At 36.7% G+C, this 19553-nt stretch overlaps 1 protein-coding gene and 1 long non-coding RNA gene across 3 annotated transcripts in view; one reads left to right on the forward strand and one right to left on the reverse strand.

Annotated features, from left to right (window-relative positions):
• The window catches only part of LOC309512346 (septin-2), a 41975-nt gene that overhangs the window by 21582 nt on the left and 840 nt on the right, over positions 1-19553 (reverse strand). For both annotated transcript variants that reach the window (XM_082187895.1, XM_082187894.1), the window contains exons 2-7: positions 11498-11542; positions 11018-11117; positions 10852-10938; positions 8648-8771; positions 3347-3481; positions 2230-2347 (exon numbers count right to left, since the gene is read on the reverse strand). In XM_082187895.1, coding sequence (XP_082044021.1) covers positions 2230-2347; positions 3347-3481; positions 8648-8771; positions 10852-10938; positions 11018-11117; positions 11498-11524 — 591 coding nt within the window. In that variant the 5' untranslated portion in view covers positions 11525-11542. The remainder of the gene's footprint in view (positions 1-2229; positions 2348-3346; positions 3482-8647; positions 8772-10851; positions 10939-11017; positions 11118-11497; positions 11543-19553) is intronic.
• LOC309512377 lies at positions 5309-19104 on the forward strand. The gene is made up of 2 exons (XR_014210975.1): positions 5309-7605; positions 17120-19104. It is a non-coding gene; the product is annotated as an uncharacterized lncRNA (long non-coding RNA).

Here is a 19553-nt window from a genome sequence, read left to right on the forward strand (position 1 = left end):
AGCAGGTGTCTGAGGGCTTCACAGTTGGTTAGGTCAGTGTGAGCACATGGGTTGTTGATTTGTGGGGGATCGAGGACAAATTCTTTCACTGCTGTTTTGTTATGGCTCTTTTGTCATGCAAAATCTAACGATGTGCAACATGCTGAGATACAGGAATAGACTGAAGACTTCAGTGATATAAAACAACACATAATGACTGTATAGATTAGCACATTTTTCTTATATACACAGACACACTAACGTCAGATTAACAAGTTAGGGCTGAGGAAACTAGCTAACCAAATCACAAATTATTCAACCACTTTTGACAGAAAAAATGTAAGTTTACATAAAAAAAAAAAAAAACAGAATCTATGAAATTGACTTTTTTCTACGTGAACACAAAAAATTGTGGACATGATTGGAAAAGGCAACAAAAAAAAAGTCACTTTTACTCTTCACGGTGCACTAAATACATCTTATAAAACTAGAAACCATCATTTATATTCACTACCATTCAAAAGTTTGGGGTTATAAAGAAATGCATTTACTTTTATTCAGCAAGGACAGATTAAATTGATCAAAAGTGACAGTAAATGCATTTATAATGTTACAATAAATTCCTGTTTCAAATAAATGCTGTGGTATAAATCAAGCAGCACTACTGTTTTAAAGAGTGATAATAATATATATAATGTTTCTCAGCATATTATAATTATTTCTGAAGAGTCATGTGACACTGAAGACTGATGTAATGATGCTGAAAATTCAGCTTTGCATCACACGAATAAATTACATTTAAAAATATATTAATATAGACAACAGCTGTCTTAAATATTTCACAATATTACTGTTTTTACTGTATTTTTAATTAAATAAATGCAGTCTTGGTGAGTAGATGAGACTTCACATTAAAAAAAAATCTTACTGACTTCATAATTTTGAATTGCCAGTGCGTATGGAAGCTTGTTTCCGCCACAGAATAAAACATTTTAAAAGATAATTGCGACTTTCTCTCACAATTGCGAGTTTACATCTCGCAATTCTGACTTTTTTTCTCGCAATTGCGACTTTATATCACGCAATTCTGACTTTATAACACATAATTGCGAGTTTATATCTCGCAATTCTGACATCTTTTCTCAGAATTGTGAGATATAAACTCACAATTGTGAGATACAAAGTCCAATTCTAAGGGGAAAAAAAGGGACTTTTTTTTTTTTTTTACCCCAGAAAAGTTTATATCTCACAATTCTGACTTTATAACACGCAATTGTGACTTTATTTCTCAGAATTGCGACTTTATTTCTCACAATTCTGACTTCATATCTCGCAATTCTGAGAAAAAAAGTCACAATTCTGACTTGATATATCGCAATTGTGAGAAAAAAGTACGAATTGTGAGATAAAAAGTTGCAATTATTATTATTTATTTATTATTCAGTGTAGAAACAAGCTTCCATAAGTGCGTGTGTATGTATATATATAATATAAAATATATATATAATATAAGCACTTAAACAACAATGTAGGCTTCACATTTGTGCTGTTAAACCCTCTAAAAATTTTGTTTTTGTTTTTACAAATGGAGGTTTTACGAGTTTTATAACTTTTAAGAGGCAGCGTATGATTCAAACACTGCTCAAAATAAACCTCCACCACTCATTAACATAATTGTGCTCAAAGCAGCATCAGAAATGCTGAACCAGCTCCAGCGCTCATGTTGATCTGCACGAGCTTCCTCTGGGATTACAGATTACATCCCAATGAAGTCGAGCCAGATACAAGCCCCATAATCACCGTCCTACTTAACCTGCGGAGCACATCAGCGGGAAGACATGGAGCGTGCAGGTCGGCACACACCTGACCTCGCTTCAGACACAATCCAGAGGGTGTGTGATTCTGTGTGTGTTAAAGGGAAACACCTGCAGACAGCACAAGGAGGCCACTATTGTCCATGGAGAACCGTGCACTACAGTACATACATGGTCAGTGTGTCTTTTTACACACTTGTGTCCACGCCAGACTGCCAGGAATGTCACAATGCATGAACATGAACACATGCACATCCTACGCCTGATCACCAAACATTCAGTGTACCGGTCAAAAGTGTGTTTCTTATTATCTTAAAAAAGCACAAATCTACACCACAAAGAAGCTCAAATATACCATTTGTTGTCAGTTTTGCAACTAGTTCTGGATCACATGATCAGTTGTACTTGTTCTAGAGAGAAAAGGCTTGACCCTTACCCTTCTCTTGAGGCGATCTCTCTCTCTCAGCGTGAGCGTGTCGGCTTTGGCGATTACAGGAACGATGTTGACTTTGCTGTGGATCGCCTTCATAAACTCAACATCTAGAGGCTTCAGGCTGGTATAAAAAAAATGTAAACATTTTTTTTTTTTTTTGAAAAATCAAGCACACAAAAGCAAAAATCACACACACTGCCATTCAAATGTTTAGGGTCAGTATGATTTTTTTTATTTTTTTTTACTTTTACTAAGCAAGGATTCATTAAATTTATCAAAATAAATTTATAGTGAAGACATTTATAATATTACAAAATATTTCTATTTCAAATAAATGCTGTTCTTTTGAAATTTCTATTCATCAAAAAAATATATATTCCCAAAAAATATAGCAGCAAATCATCATATTAGAATGATTTCTGAAGGATCATGTGACACTGAAGACTGGAGTAATGATGCTGAAAATTCAGCTTTGATCACAGGAATAAATTACATTTAAAAAAAATATTCAAATAGTAAACAATTACTTTCTATTGTAATAATATTTCACAATATTATTGTTTTTACTGTATTTTTAATCAAATAAAATGCCAATAAAATGCAAAAACATTAAAAAAAAAGGTTCTCATATGAAAACATGAAAAATAATCAGAGTAAAGATATGTTTGTACCAAGCATGAATTATCACCATAACAGGAAGGGAAACAAAACAATGCATCTACCATTAAAATTCATCCTGAAATGATGTGATGGGCGAATATTTGTCGGCAATTCAATAAATGTTTGAAGTTTGAACAGCTTTGATGTGAATGTTTACTTTTTTGTTGGGGTTTCATGTGACCTAAGAATTATTCTCAGAAGCTGCTGAAAATCTATTTTACACTTAGTCTGAATAGCATGTGTGTAAATATTTAGCTGAGTTTTTTTTTTATGACAATTCACATCATATTTGAACAATGTAAAATTCAATTGTGATTTTTGTTGGTGTTTCATGTTGCTTTGATGCATCACTCTTGCTGTAAACAAGCCTTAATTGAGGGCTAAAGCTAAGCCACTTTCTGCAGGGATAAAACGCTATACTGACTGATGAAGAGAGGCAGAACATGTGCAGGTGTTTTACCCGTGTCCAAACGGAGAGATGAAGTAAAAGCAGCAGTGTACTCTGTTGTCAACGATGTGTCTGCGGTTCAGTCCGCTCTCGTCGTGCAGGTATCGCTCAAACTGATTATCGATATACTGGATGATCGTCTTAAAGCTGTTGAAGAGAATAAAGCAGAGAGCAGAGAACAAACTGAAAGGAAATACTCAGATATAAAAGCTTGTGATTGTCATAAACAAGCGCATTAAACAAACATCGGATATGGATCTCAGCAGAACAAACCCCACAATCTAATCGCAGGATAGGAAGACGCATTTCAGAAACGGTGAACAACCACTTAGTCAAAATAAAGCTTATCAAAACGCTCCACAACATCATGTTTACAGGTTCTTGTTCAGCAATGACGCACCACAGTTATTTTAGTATCACTGAGATCCTATCATGGGTTTATATTTTATGCTTTCATTTTCAATTTAAAGGTGTTAATTTTGTTGTGTTTTTGTCATTTTTATTTTGTGATTTTTTCCCACTTATTTTTAAAGGGTTAGTTCACCCCAAAATTCCATCATTAATTACTCGCCCTCATGTCTTTTCAAACCCGTAAGACTTTCGCTCATCTTCGGAAAACACAAATGAAGATCTTTCTAATGAAATCTGAGAGATTTCTGTCCCTCAATTGACAGCTACGCAACGACCACTTTTACACTTCAAGTTCATAAAGAGATCGTAAAACGAATCCATATTAATTGAGCGGTTTAGTCCAAAATTTCTGAAGAGACTCGATCACTTTATATGATGAACAGGTTGAATTCACAAGTAAAAATTGATCAGCGAACATACAGAAGCTCAACCGAACCTAAACAAACCTCATTGGTTCTTGCTAAAGCTCAAACATGCTGCGTAACACGAGAATGAACCCCATTGGTTCTTACTGAAGCTCAAACGTGCTGTGTAACAAGAATGAACCTCATTGGTTCTTGCTGAAGCTCAAACGTGCTGCGTAACACGAGAATGAACCCCATTGGTTCTTGCTAAAGCTCAAAAGTGCTGCGTAACACGAGAATGAACCCCATTGGTTCTTGCTGAAGCTCAAAAGTGCTGCATAACACGAGAATGAACCTCATTGGTTCTTACTGAAGCTCAAACGTGCTGTGTAACAAGAATGAACCTCATTGGTTCTTGCTGAAGCTCAAACGTGCTGCGTAACAAGAGAATGAACCCCATTGGTTCTTGCTAAAGCTCAAAAGTGCTGCGTAACACGAGAATGAACCCCATTGGTTCTTGCTGAAGCTCAAAAGTGCTGCATAACACGAGAATGAACCCCATTGGTTCTTACTGAAGCTCAAACGTGCTGTGTAACAAGAATGAACCTCATTGGTTCTTGCTGAAGCTCAAACGTGCTGCGTAACACGAGAATGAACCTCATTGGTTCTTGCTAAAGCTCAAAAGTGCTGCGTAACACGAGAATGAACCTCATTGGTTCTTACTGAAGCTCAAACGTGATGTGTAACACAAGAATGAACCCCATTGGTTCTTACTGAAGCTCAAACGTGCTGTGTAACAAGAATGAACCCCATTGGTTCTTACTGAAGCTCAAACGTGCTGCGTAACACGAGAATGAACCCCATTGGTTCTTACTGAAGCTCAAACGTGCTGTGTAACAAGAATGAACCTCATTGGTTCTTACTGAAGCTCAAACGTGATGTGTAACACAAGAATGAACCCCATTGGTTCTTGCTAAAGCTCAAACGTGCTGCGTAACACGAGAATGAACCTCATTGGTTCTCGCAGAAGCTCAAACGTGCTGCGTAACACGAGAATGAACCTCATTGGTTCTTACTGAAGCTCAAACGTGCTGCGTAACACGAGAATGAACTCCATTGGTTCTTACTGAAGCTCAAACGTGATGTGTAACACAAGAATGAACCCCATTGGTTCTTACTGAAGCTCAAACGTGCTGTGTAACAAGAATGAACCTCATTGGTTCTTGCTGAAGCTCAAACGTGCTGCGTAACACGAGAATGAACCCCATTGGTTCTTACTGAAGCTCAAACGTGCTGCGTAACACGAGAATGAACCCCATTGGTTCTTACTGAAGCTCAAACGTGCTGTGTAACAAGAATGAACCTCATTGGTTCTTGCTGAAGCTCAAACGTGATGTGTAACACAAGAATGAACCCCATTGGTTCTTACTGAAGCTCAAACGTGCTGTGTAACAAGAATGAACCTCATTGGTTCTTGCTGAAGCTCAAACGTGCTGCGTAACACGAGAATGAACCTCATTGGTTCTTGCTAAAGCTCAAAAGTGCTGCGTAACACGAGAATGAACCTCATTGGTTCTTACTGAAGCTCAAACGTGATGTGTAACACAAGAATGAACCCCATTGGTTCTTACTGAAGCTCAAACGTGCTGTGTAACAAGAATGAACCTCATTGGTTCTTGCTGAAGCTCAAACGTGCTGCGTAACACGAGAATGAACCCCATTGGTTCTTACTGAAGCTCAAACGTGCTGCGTAACACGAGAATGAACCCCATTGGTTCTTACTGAAGCTCAAACGTGATGTGTAACACAAGAATGAACCTCATTGGTTCTTGCTGAAGCTCAAACGTGCTGCGTAACACGAGAATGAACCTTATTGGTTCTCGCACATCAAGCGAACATGCTAGAGCTTCCATTAACCATATCAGATGTGTGCATTTATGAATGTTTATATGTGAATAAAAGCCTAAATTCAAAATGTTCATCACATAAAGCGATCGTGTCTCTTTAGAAAACATGGACTAAACCGCTCAATTAATATGGATTAGTTTTGAACTTTTTGAAGCATCAAAGTGGTAGTTGCGTAGCTGTCAATGGAGGGACAAAAAGCTCTCAGATTTAATTTAAAATATCTTCATTTGCGTTCAGAAAATCAACGAAAGACTTATGGGTTTGGAACGACATGAGAGTGAGTAATTAATGACAGAATTTTCATTTTTGGGTGAACTATCCCTAATTTGTTTTTATTTCAGTTTTAGTCTTAGTTTTAAGTATATCAAGTTAAACTAAATAACAATGAGAAATGTTGCCTTGGCAACTAGCTGAAATAAATGAATTTTGCTTCAGTTCACATTTATTTTAATGAACAAAATATTTTTAAGGTTTTAATTTAAGTTCTCAGTTCTCACCACCAGATTCCCTTTTGCTCTAAAGTCTCCAGACTTATCTAAACAGCTTCTGACGCAGATATGATCACTGCACTTCAGATCTCGGCCTTGAGACCGCAGCCTTATCGAGAGGTGGAACGAGGAAACATGACATGATAATACAGGCAGGTAATGTGGATGGCATATTTTCATTAACATATTTTCAATAACAGCATTAGAAGTCTGTGGGTAAGAGATGGGGAGGATATTGTTCTTTCAAACAGGACGTTCCCAGCATTCCTCAGCAAGGCTCAATGACCAATATACAAACACAAGGCAACAGCTGCCGATAATCCACAATCAAGTGCCATAAAGTAAATAGTCTTTGCTATGCAGATACATAGACACATAACACTTGAGTATTAAGTTAATAATCAGTTCAGTTTTCCATTCAGGAGGTCATAGTTAAATGCAAGGTCTAATTTTATGGTAGATATTTGTAATAACACAGCTATTTCAACTACCTAAGGAACATTTTTATGCAGCACTATTCCAAGTGCACAAACATGTCAAGAGTGACACACATTACATAAACTTTATGTTTTATAAATAAATAAATGTAAAAGTAGGGATGGGTCAAGATCTGCGTATAGGTGAGATCAACTATTTTTTAGCAAGAGCACTAATTTGCATGCTGTGATTTGGCTATTAGACAGTTGGTTAGACAGCTAAAAACATCTCTACATACAGTACATCATTTAAAGCACTAGAAATATTACATGAATTTCTCATGTTTTTAAAGGGGTGGTATAATGCCCTTTTCACAAGATGTAAAATAAGTCTCTGATGTCCCCAGAGTGTGTATGTGAAGTTTTAGCTCAAAATACCCCACAGATATTTTTATATAGCATGTTAAAGTTGTCACTTTTTGAGGGTGAGCAAAAACGCATCGTTTTATGTCTGTTCCTTTAAATGCAAATGAGCTGCTGCTCCTGGCACAGGGGGCGGAGCTACAACAGCTTGCACTCACACAGACATGCACTGAAAATTTCAAACACTTTTAGCCTTTTATGTTCAAACCAGATTCAGACAATGATGGAGAGACTCAAGAAGAAGTGACAACATGTAGAATTCAAAAGGACATTTCTGAATGGTAAGTTGATGAATTTATGTAGCTGATGTGTAGTTATCTTCTAGTCATTGATTAGTATATTCTGTCTTGATAATCTATAAATTGTGTTCAGGGGGCGGGGTTTATGTAAATTCTAGGTTTGGTGATGTCACTAACCCGGGAGGAATGTTGTGTAGTCTCTACCAGCCGTTTCTTGTAGTCCTTAAAAAGTGATTTCTTTAAAAGCAAATGTCTCCCTTTGCTTTGAACTTTGAGCTTTGTAACTTTGCAGATGTTGTTTATCCTCAAACAGCAACATTACACACTAACTAAAGTTAGAAAAGTGAAATCATAATCAACCACCCCTTTAACATGTTATCACACAGATTTCACATGGAAACGCTTCCAAAACCACATGTTTTCCATGTGCAAAGTATGTGTTTCACATGACAACTTTAAAAGTGCTTGTGACTTTTATTTTCACACTAAAAAGGTGCTTATTTAATTGGTTATATAATATAATGACATTCAGAAGTGTGATTTAAGCGTTCAAATAATAAGAAATGTGTCAGATCCTATATAAAAAAGTTATATATAATTGGAACAATTATATAATGCAATGCAGAATCAGTGTAGCAACAAGATACAAATACAAAATGCCATTCAAATCTGTGACGGCATGTATTTACAGCAGGTGTGCTGTGCTTCGCAAATATCCCGTTATTATCCAACACCAATAATTGATGGTACAGGCAGGGAAAATGATAATGCATGGAGAACGTCAAACTTAGAAGTAAATATATGGCTCAGAAGAAAGAAATTTCACCTTCCACACCCATTGATAGTGGCTGGTCTCAACCAAAATGTTTCTTACCACATGCACACATTCAACAATCTAAATGAGGACACACCAGAAGTGTTTATAGGTTTTTCTTATATATATAAAGTTAATTATAATGACTCAAAAATTTATTTTTGAATCATTTTTTATAACTGAAGATGTCCCCAGATGTCTCCAAAGGGAGGTTCGGTCAGATTATGCTGACTTCTCAGGATAAATTTAGCCGAGTAAACACACACTGACCAGTCCTGGCTGTTGATGGCGTCTCCATATCCAGGCGTGTCCACTACAGTCAGGCGGAGCTTCACTCCCCTCTCCTCGATTTCCACAGTGGACGCTTCAATCTGAACCGTGCGCTCGATCTTCTCTACAAGCACAACAAAAACAGAACAAAAGATGTGCATAAACATTTGAGGGGGCACATCGAGACAAATCACATTAAACATCTTGATTTATTGATGCAACATAAAAAGTTATGAGCGCTTCCTGAGAACCTCTGGGAGGAAGCCCTGGGATACAGACGGGATTACTTTCTTGAAAACAACCTTTTTTCTACAGAGCTTTAATAGACAAAGTGCTCAACAGAGGGATCTGAAGGGATTTTATATCCATTGAGCAGAATCCAGAAATGTTCTGCATTCCACTGTGAGTGGCATCATGATGGAAAGAATATTTCTTTCTACAAAGAAGCATTTGGACACTTAAGACACATGTAAATTTGTTTTAAAATTATAACAAAATATCACATTATAAACTAAATATATATATTTTTCAAATTATAAAAATAGACTAATAAAAAAGACAAAAACAAAACAAAATTACTACAAATTTAACTAAAACTTGTGAGTATTTTATTTTAATTAACCATGACTAACATTTCTTTTTTTTCCTGCTGGTCTAAATTTCACACTTAAATTTGTTTTAAAATTAGAACAAAATATCACATTATAAACTTTTTTTTTTTTTATTATAAAAATAGATTAATAAAAAAGACAAAAACAAAACAAAATTACAAAAAATGTAACTAAAATTTGTGAGTATTTTTTTTGAAAAATGAACCATGACTAAAATTTCTTTTTTTTTCTGCTGGTCTAAATTTCACACTTAAATTTGTTTTAAAATTATAACAAAATATCACATTAAAAACTAAATGAGAAATAATTATATAATTTATATATATATTATATATATATATATATATAAATTATATAATTATTTCTATATATATATGTGTGTGTGTGTGTGTGTGTGTGTGTGTGTGTGTGTGTGTGTGTGTGTGTGTGTGTGTGTGTGTGTGTGTGTGTGTGTGTGTGTGTGTGTGTGTAAAAAAAATTATAAAAAAGACAAAAACAAAACAAAATTACTAAAAATGTAACAAAAATTTGTGAGTATTAAAAAAAAAATTAACCATGACTAACATTTCTTTTTTTTCTGCAGGACTAACATTTAACATTTGAGAACAAAATGTACTAACACTATTAGTAAAAGTTGGTGTCAAAATAGTGGAGACTTATGACACGGCTAGACAGTTATCTAAATATAATAGCCCCATGACATATTGAGTAATCACCGAACTAATAACCCCGAGACTCTAAATTTGCTTTTCCAGTAACAGAGAAAGGAGGAGGATGCTGAATTTGCACAAATGTAGAAACAATCATAATAGAGAAAAATTATGTGATGATGATGTGCAATATGTCATGTTATCTTTACTATGCAACAGCATGAACCTATTCTATATAAACTGCTGTATTCTTTTCGCTGGTGGGATTCTCTATGATTGACACGAGGTGTCCTCCGGCCCGTGATTAAAGCATATTCAAAGGCACTGAATAAACACAATAAACAGGCATGTAAACACTTTAACCGCATCTATTCCACTCTGACCAAAGTGACGTACACGGATGATGTCGGCATGAGCAGATTTGTAAACATAGCGGTAAAGAAGGCATCACATTTTTGGGGGTGCTGAAGAAACTGAGTTCATGTTGATAGCGTTGTGCGACATGAATGTAATGCAATATATAAATGGACGAAAACATCGAAAGAATCAGAAAAAATCCTATACGTCCATAGAAATGTGTTTTGCACATAAGTAGATCAAAACAATGGGCCAGTAACACACCTGCTGTATGCGAGTTCATCATTTGTGCTGTGCATATGTGAGTAACAATGGTAAAAATAACCACAATACTTAGCGAATAACCGGAATAATGAAAATTGCATGAAAACGGGAGAGAAGAATCACTGTCACATGCTTTTTGGGCCAAAATAAAGTTAATTTCCAGAGGATTTCTCATGACTGCTAGGGATTATTTCGGTCTTGGACACAATATCCTGTAGAGTTAATAAAGACCTCAGGAGACCTGCTGTGTGTGTGTGTGTGTGTGTGTGTGTGTGTGTGTGTGTGTGTGTGTGTGTGTGTGTGTGTGTGTGTGTGTGTTTACCTGCCGCTCCAGGTATATGGCGCTCTGGGTAGAGGTCAGTCAGGAAGAGGCTGTTGATGAGGGTTGATTTACCAAGACCAGACTCTCCTAAGATAACAAATAACACCCAGTTAAAAGAACAGTGTGTCTCTATCTGAATCCATGCCTGTGTTTATATGTCACTCACCGACAACCATCAGTGTAAACTCAAAGCCTTTCTTCACGGACTTTCTGTGCACCTGATTGGGAAGGTTGGCAAATCCCACATATCCTGCAGCATCAGGAAACTAGAAACACACAACATCAGAACTGTTACACCGATGAACACGTTTAATACAGACACATTTAATACTTAAAGTATGTTGATTTATTCAGCACCAAAAGGAATTGCAAATTAAAAGTATAACAATAGTGATTGCAAAAATAATAATAATTTCCCCAAACACTCCCTTCCTCTTCCAATGACCAAGCAAATGGACCGCCTTAAGTTAACAGATGTTGACATGTCGGCCGCTCAAACAAGAGATCAATGTTTTGAAAGAACGACCGAGTAAAAGCAACTGTTCAGGAAATCATCCTACAAGTAACTTTTAATCATTAAATGGAGAAGTTAGGAACGATCCAAAACAATTACACATTTCAACAAGAGTAGGAGTGTCCGTCTTACCTTTCCTTTTTCTCCAGACTGCGACATGACGTTCCTGCCTGATAACTAGACAAAGAAGAAAAAACATTAAAAGAAATTAATCAAAGGTTTTTTGGAAGTCTTGGTAGATTTCTCTTGAACTCGCGGTTTAGGAAAAGACATCGTAATAAGAGATTAGCGACCAATCGATATGAGTTTTTAAAGACTGATTTATCTTGCCAATATAACGCTAACAATATATAAAAAAATAAAAATACTTAATAATAATACTGACAAAAATGTACTGAACACTTACAATCACACACAACATTTACAAAAAAAATTTTTTAAAAAAGAGATTTTTTTTTTTTTTCTAAAATCCTAAAGGCTTCGGTGTCACATGATCCTTTAGAAATCATTCCAGTATGCTGATTTGTTGCTCAAGAAACCATGTTGAAAACAGTGCTTCATATTTTTGTGGAAACCATTGTACATTGTCTTTCAGGATTCTTTGATGAATAGAAAGATCAAAAGAACAGCATTTGTTGGAAATAGAAATCTATTGTAAAATTATAAATGTCTTTACTGCCACTTTTGATCGATTTAATGCATCATTGCAGAATAGAAGTAATTCGCAATTACCTCAAATTTTTTAACCATAGTAAATAAATAAATACTGGTAATGGTCACTGATATATCTTGCATCTTAAATGAAATAGATGGCCAATGAAATTCCAGTCAAATGAAACATTCATATTTAAATGGAAGCGCTGTCCATAAATCTGATCTTCTTTCACACACTGTAACAGATCTGCATAGGGTTGGGCTGATGATGTTGATGGGGAACAAACTGTTCTGGTGAAGCTGGGAGTGTGTGAGTGTGTTAGACATGAAGAGGAGAGTGAGGGGTGACGACAGGGAGGGAACAATACTGTTTATCTTTCATCTTCCTGGAAACGCTTTCCTACATTTTCACCACTCCCCATAAATGAGGGCTCTCTCTTACACACACACGCGCACGCGCACGCGCACGCGCACGCGCACGCGCACGCGCACGCGCACGCGCACACGCACGCACGCACGCACGCACGCACGCACACACACACACACACACACACGTGTGCTTTATGAGGTTTAGGTGAAAGTGTGTTTGATTCAGAGACAGCCGTTCTGAAAGTCTTCAGTGAAGGCCAAACAGCTGTAATACTGACAGATCGAGTTGTTCATTTTAATGAGTGTTTCTACTCCCAAGACAGAGAAAATAAGCTTTGCATCAGAGGAATAAATGATGTTTTAAATTGTAATAATATTTCACAATATTAAATTTTTTAACTGTATTTTTTATTAGCCTTGGTGAGCATAAGAGACTTCTTTTAAAAACATTTTTAAAAATCTTACCGATGCCAACTTTTTGAACGGTAGTGTATGTGTTCACCTAAGACGGCTATATTACGCCCTTTTACAAAGTACTGCTTTTGTTTTTGGTCCCTACTAGAACTGTTTTTTCCCCAAATTTTGGAATTGTTGCCAATCTTCTCTTCCTAGTCTGTCAGAAAAGCTCTGTTTTGTTCCTGGATCTTTGAAGCCCCTTCTTCCCAAAAAACTCAATGAGCTCTGATTGGTCGGCTGGACCCGTGTGTTGTGATTGGTCGACCGCGTTTGGGAAATGTCCTTCCCCTTACCATAAACCATGAGTTTCAACACTACTAACTAACTCAACCAGGCCACGCCCCTTTATTCTGCACAGGCCTTGGGCGGGAATTATTTAAATGAGGAATATTGGAACGTGTTTGTTCCTGGAATAAAACTCAAGACTACACTGGAGGCATTTCAGGGAGTTCAGAAATAGTGACAGTAGTGGCGTTTCCATTACCCTTCAAATTGCGCGAATTGAAAATAAGCCCAATGGAAACACGTCAATTTCGCAAAAACTCCCATTTATCGCAAAAAAGTTTTTACGCTCGCATGAGGTGGTTTTTCAGGCAATTCGAAAAATAAATATTTCGCAAAACTGCAATGGAAACAGCTTTTGCGCATTTACAGTCACCTGACGTAGATGACGCGGTGTGTTTGGACAGAATACGATACAGAGTTCTTTATTAAATTCATAAGAGACAGAAGAATTACAGGAATACTGGATTCTAAACCTCAAAGAAATGCCACAATCAAGACCTCGAAGCAGAAATGAGGGAGAAACATCCAGAAACACCTCATATGTGCCGCTCCCAGTATAGGCTAAGGGTCTTTCCTTGCCATTAATGATTGCATAACACACATACGTCTGCTTTGATTAATAATAATGGCCAGTGCGGTGGCTGAGATATACATACACCTACCAACGTCCATTGCCATGATTTTTGGAATGACTTATCGCGAGAGGAAAAAATGAAGTTTTACTCGCATAACATCGGTTAATCGAAACGCCGTCATTTCGAAATAGTTTTTTGTCGACATTTCGGAAAAAAAAATACAAATAAATAAATAAAAATCGCAAGAGTTTTGTGCAAATCTGTAATGGAAACACACCTACTGATATAGAGAATAACTTACTTTGGAGTGACTTTGTGCTTTGTAACTTTGCAGAGCGTATTAATGTTGAACATGGAAAAAAGCTTAATATGACCCATCATGCTGTGAAATGTCATGAATATCTAAACATTTTACACAATGTTTAATCATATTTAGATTTCTTTTCAATTTTGTTCTAACCTAATTTACACAAAATAAGTAGAAAACAAGAAAAAAAAACAAACAGCTGTAATACTGACAGATCGAGCTCTTCATTTTTATGATCATGAGTGTTTCTACTCCCAAAGCAAGAAAAATCAAGAGTCAAAGTGTTTCTTCTGGAATGCATGGAAACTAATTTAGGATAAATGTCAGATTGTGGGCGTAATGGTGCGGCCTTTATAATGCTGGACATTGCGATTCCCATTTTATCACACACACACACACACACACACACACACACACACACACACACACACACACACACACACACACACACACACACACACACACACACACACACACACAGGGAGGTCTTGTTATTGCTGGCTGGGAATTATGGGAAGGATAAGCCAGTCTCAGATTAATCAAGTGGCCTCATTATCGCCACAGTGATTACAGAGAGCAGCTCCACCTGTGATTTTTGCATTAAAATACATTAAACTCCAAAACCAAGAAAAGATTTAACAAACACACCAGCTTTCAACTCTGCCTCACCCTCAAACATGAGCACAGGTGGTGACCAGACTTAAGAGATTTGCCATTTTTACCATAAAATGGTTTTGAGGTTCTTAACAGAATTCCTGATGGAGCTTAGCAGATCGTAAGCTCGTGAGACATGTGACTCGAACGCCACATATACAGTCAGATCAGAAAGCTGGGTTTGCTGATGGCTCGCCGGTCATAAACGAACTACCGCTCTGAAAGCAGCACTTGAGTTTATGAGTGAAACGTGCCGCCTCACGACCCCCAGCGTAATTCACTTCACCTCTGAAGAGCGGCTCTGCTCTGGCGTATTGATGGATGATTTTCAAGACAAAGGGCGGAATCGCTTTCAAACACTGACGGAAATAACACATCCATACAGGACAGGAATCGAGAGCAAGGGATGAGACGTGATAAAGGAAGAAAGAGGAGGGGTGAAAGGTTAAAGATGTAAATTAAGAGAAGAAAAGTCCTTTGATGACAGGGACACATAAAGCCAAGATACACTGAATTTTTTTTTCTTTTTGCTGCTTGTTCAAATTGCTTAATTAAAATGAGCTTAAGCAACACAATTGCTATACATTTTGTCCTAACTTAATTTGATTGTGTTCAATCTGCTTAAATATATGTAAAATTTAAGTTTACTTGAGGATTACATGAATGATTTGTGTTGCATTAACTGAAACTGGGCGGTGCTTGTTAGTTCCCAGCATGCTTTGCATATGGTTGAATTAAGTTAAAATTAAAATTAAGTGTTATTTTATGTTTTTTGAGAAAATGAGAAAAGGGGAAGACTTGATAGTGTATAATTGTGTTTGATATTCAATTACATTGGAATTATTGGAACAATTTAAATTACAGTGGGTTACCAATGTGGAGAAGAGTGGAGCATTTTGTTAGGCTGTGGACTGATTCAGTTACTTTTAACTGTTTTGCATGTAAATCTTAGCATTTAAGATACTAATATGTGCTACTGCTAGCAAATAGCTAGCTATAGTCTATCAATTCAATTGCGTGTCACTAAAATAAATGAAATCGTAATGGAATGGATGAATATATAAATATGAATACCTGAATCATGTCAGGGAGCCTTTAAAAATTATAAATGATGTTTGTTTGTTTAACGTAACCCAGTTATGTTGACTTAAAAAAGTTAACTAAAGCCAACATATAATTTTTTTGAGTGAAGCAGAGACAATCTTCAGATTCTACTACATAGCGGAGTAAAACAGTTTTTACTATACAGTAAATTATCGGCCAGAGGTGTGTTTCTCAAAAGAAACTATGGATGCAAGTTCTGTCATTACCAACAGAAAACAAACTATGCTTTTGGGAAACGCACTGCTGAAACAGTAGCCTGGAAATCCAGAGCTAAATCTGAAAGATTAATGGTCTGGCATCGACTAATGAAAATCGGCCAGCTCGAGGGGCGGCACCAAGCATGCATTTGAAAATCTCACTGCACGCAATTGGATAACACTACGACCAATCACAACAAGCCCCATACGCTTAGCTACCAGCGGAGCTAACTGGTAGATTAGACTCTTGCCGTATCCGGTCGGCAAAACAGCAAAAACACCCTTCTTGCAACGGAACGATTCGAGCGCCGTCTACTGTTCCTCTTTTAGATAAAAAGCCAAGTCTAACTCGTTCATTGTAGCGGCCAAAGCCGTTTCAAACAACTGGTGTTCTTCCATAGCCATCTTGCAATGTTTACTAATGACTTGGACGTCACAGCGCTGTCGTCTTCTGTTTAGCTCGCCTCTGGCCCGCCTATATCAGATAACCCGATGTGATTGGTGCAGCTCAGATACAGGGGCATATTTAATGAGCATCATTACTCGACGCCAGAGTAAACTCGCTGAGCAAATTCAACTTGTGCTCTCGCGAGAACTCTGGATCTCCAGGGTATTATTGAAAAAGGTTGATTTTATTGACCGATAACTGTGCCTGATTAGCCGATTAACAGAAGCGTGTCGATCCACCTACTAAAACCTACCGACAGCCTCCAATGCAAATATAAATAGAAAATTCAGTAGATATAAAAATTCTGTGATTTACTTTTGAACTTTCTATTCAACAAAGAATCCTGAAAAACAATCACAGTTTCCACAAAAATATGAAGCATTGTTTTCAACATTAATGATAATCAGAAATGTTTCTTGAGCAGCAAATCATCATATTAGAATGATTTCTGAAGGATCATGTGACACTGAAGACTGGACTAATGATCGCAGGAATAAATTACATTTCAAAACATTTGCAGATATTATAAATTGTAATACTATTTCATTGTTTTTTGCTGCATTTTGATCGAATAAATACAGCCTTGGTGAGCAGAAGAGGCTTCTTTCAAAAACATTTAAAAAATCTTGCCAAACCCAAACTTGATGGTATAAGTTTTTACTTAAAGCAACACTAAGGAACTTTTCCTCTTCGGTCCCCCTACAGGTTGGAAGCGGAATTGTCCATTCCCGCTGTTGTAAATCATTACGCCACCCGCAGCCGACTGTCGCACGCTCGCTCGCTGTTTATCTAGCACCGGCTTTGGAATGAACGATGTCCACAGACGAGGTAGAGTATGATGCATGATTTCATGAAAGTATGATGTATTGCGACATCAGAAACGAAGAAAAACGAAATAATGACTATTGTAACGCTTGACGTAAAGCAAGTCAAATTTGTAGTTTTTTATGTCTAATTCGAACTACAGAAACGCGACCCGGTTTGGCAAACTTGCATAGTGTGTTTATAGCAGATATAGGGCTGCAGAGCGGACCCAGAAGTGCCTTTCACCCTGTTACGACTTGATGAACCACTGATACGATTTTGGAAACATTATTTTAAGGTAAAACTGTTCCTTAGTGTTGCTTTAAATTCAGCATTTCTGTGCTATTCTAAAAAGGCGAAAGTTTGTTGAAATATTTCACAATGTTTAATTACATTTATGTTTTGTTTCCATTTTGTCCTCTAACTTTATTTACACAAAATAAGTACAAAACAAGGATTGTTTTCTGTTCCGAATAAAACATATTATAGGTGCCTAAAAATGTCACATAATTAAAATACCCCCCCAAAATGTCAACATTTCTCAGTACAAAACCAGAACCACAGTGTCTGTATACATGCAGTAAACAAGCTGTAAACACCTACTATAAGGAGTACTTAAGGAATCATCAGATTGCGCAACATTTGCACAATAGAAAAGAAAATTAACCGTTAACTATTATAATGAAGAAGAGGTGATTTAGAAACTCATCTTGTTTACTAGTCACATGTCTTGCCAAAAGCCAAAATCCTGCTTATTATAAATTGGGGATTTCCTTTCAGACCACTTCTATTTAGGGTCAAGGTTATTTTAACAAAACACGAGCCAAAAGATATAATTTTGATGAATACAAGCTGCCTGAAGTTCAAACAACATATGACTTCAGCTTAAAAAAATTACATTCAAATGCTGTCTTATAAATGCCCCCTGAGACCCGACAAAAAGTGTTTTGGACTAGTGTTTGGATTTTGTTTTAGCATCCCTATTGTTCTTAAAGGGATAGTTCACCCAAAAATGTAAATTCTGTCATTATTTACTCGCCCTCATATCGTTCCAAACCTGTAAGAATTTCGTTCATCTTCAGAACACAAATGAAGATATTTTTAATGAAATCTGAGCGATTACTGTCCCTCCATTGACAGCTACGCAACTACCAATTTGACGCTTTAAAAAGTTCATAAAGAACTTTTACTTTTCGTAAAACGAATTGGTTTAGTCCAAATTTTCTGAAGAGACTCGATCGCTTTATATAATGAACAGATTGAATTTAGGCTTTTATTCACATTTAAACATTCATCAACTCACAGATCAGTCGTGGTAAACAGAAGCTCTAGCATGTTCACTTGACGTGCAAGAACCAATGAGGTTCATTCTCACGTTACGCATCACATTTGAGCTTCTGCAAGAACCAATGAGGTTCATTTTCGTGTTACGCATCACGTTTGAGCTTCTGTAAGATCCAATGAGGTTCATTCTCGTATTACGCATCACGTTTGAGCTTCTGCAAGAACCAATGAGGTTCATTCTCGGTATTACGCATCACGTTTGAGCTTCTGCAAGAACCAATGAGGTTAATTTTCGTGTTACGCATCACGTTTGAGCTTCTGCAAGAACCAATGAGGTTCATTCTCGTGTTACGCATCACGTTTGAGCTTCTGCAAGATCCAATGAGGTTCATTCTCGTATTACGCATCACGTTTGAGCTTCTGGAAGAACCAATGAGGTTAATTCTCGTATTACGCATCACGTTTGAGCTTCTGCAAGAACCAATGAGGTTCATTCTCGTGTTACGCATCACGTTTGAGCTTCTGCAAGAACCAATGAGGTTCATTCTCGTGTTACGCATCACGTTTGAGCTTCTGCAAGAACCAATGAGGTTCATTCTCGTGCATCAAGCAGGTTCGGTTATGTTTATGTTCGTTGACCGATGTTTATATGTAAAAAAACCTTAAATATAATCTTTTCATCAAAATTATCGAGTCTCTTCAGAAAATTTGGTCTAAACCTCTCAATTCATTTGGATTAGTTTTACGATCTCTTTATGAACTTTTTGAAGTGTCAAAGTGGTCGTTGCGTAGCTGTCAATGGAGGGACAGAAAGCTCTCAGACTTATTAAAAAGATCTTAATTTGTGATCCAAAGATGAATGAAAGTCATACAGGTTTGGAACGACATGAGGGTGAGTAATTAATGACAGAATTTTCATTTTTGGGCGAACTAACCCTTTAATGGATACAAAATATTCCTTCTGTATTTTGCTAATTTTATCACCACATTAAGCACATCCATAAATGTACGAAAACATAAAAAATATATAATAATTACATAATAGTAATAT

The sequence above is a fragment of the Leuciscus leuciscus genome (genome assembly GCF_965113295.1).
Source record: "Leuciscus leuciscus genome assembly, chromosome: 13".
Lineage (NCBI taxonomy): Eukaryota > Metazoa > Chordata > Actinopteri > Cypriniformes > Leuciscidae > Leuciscus > Leuciscus leuciscus.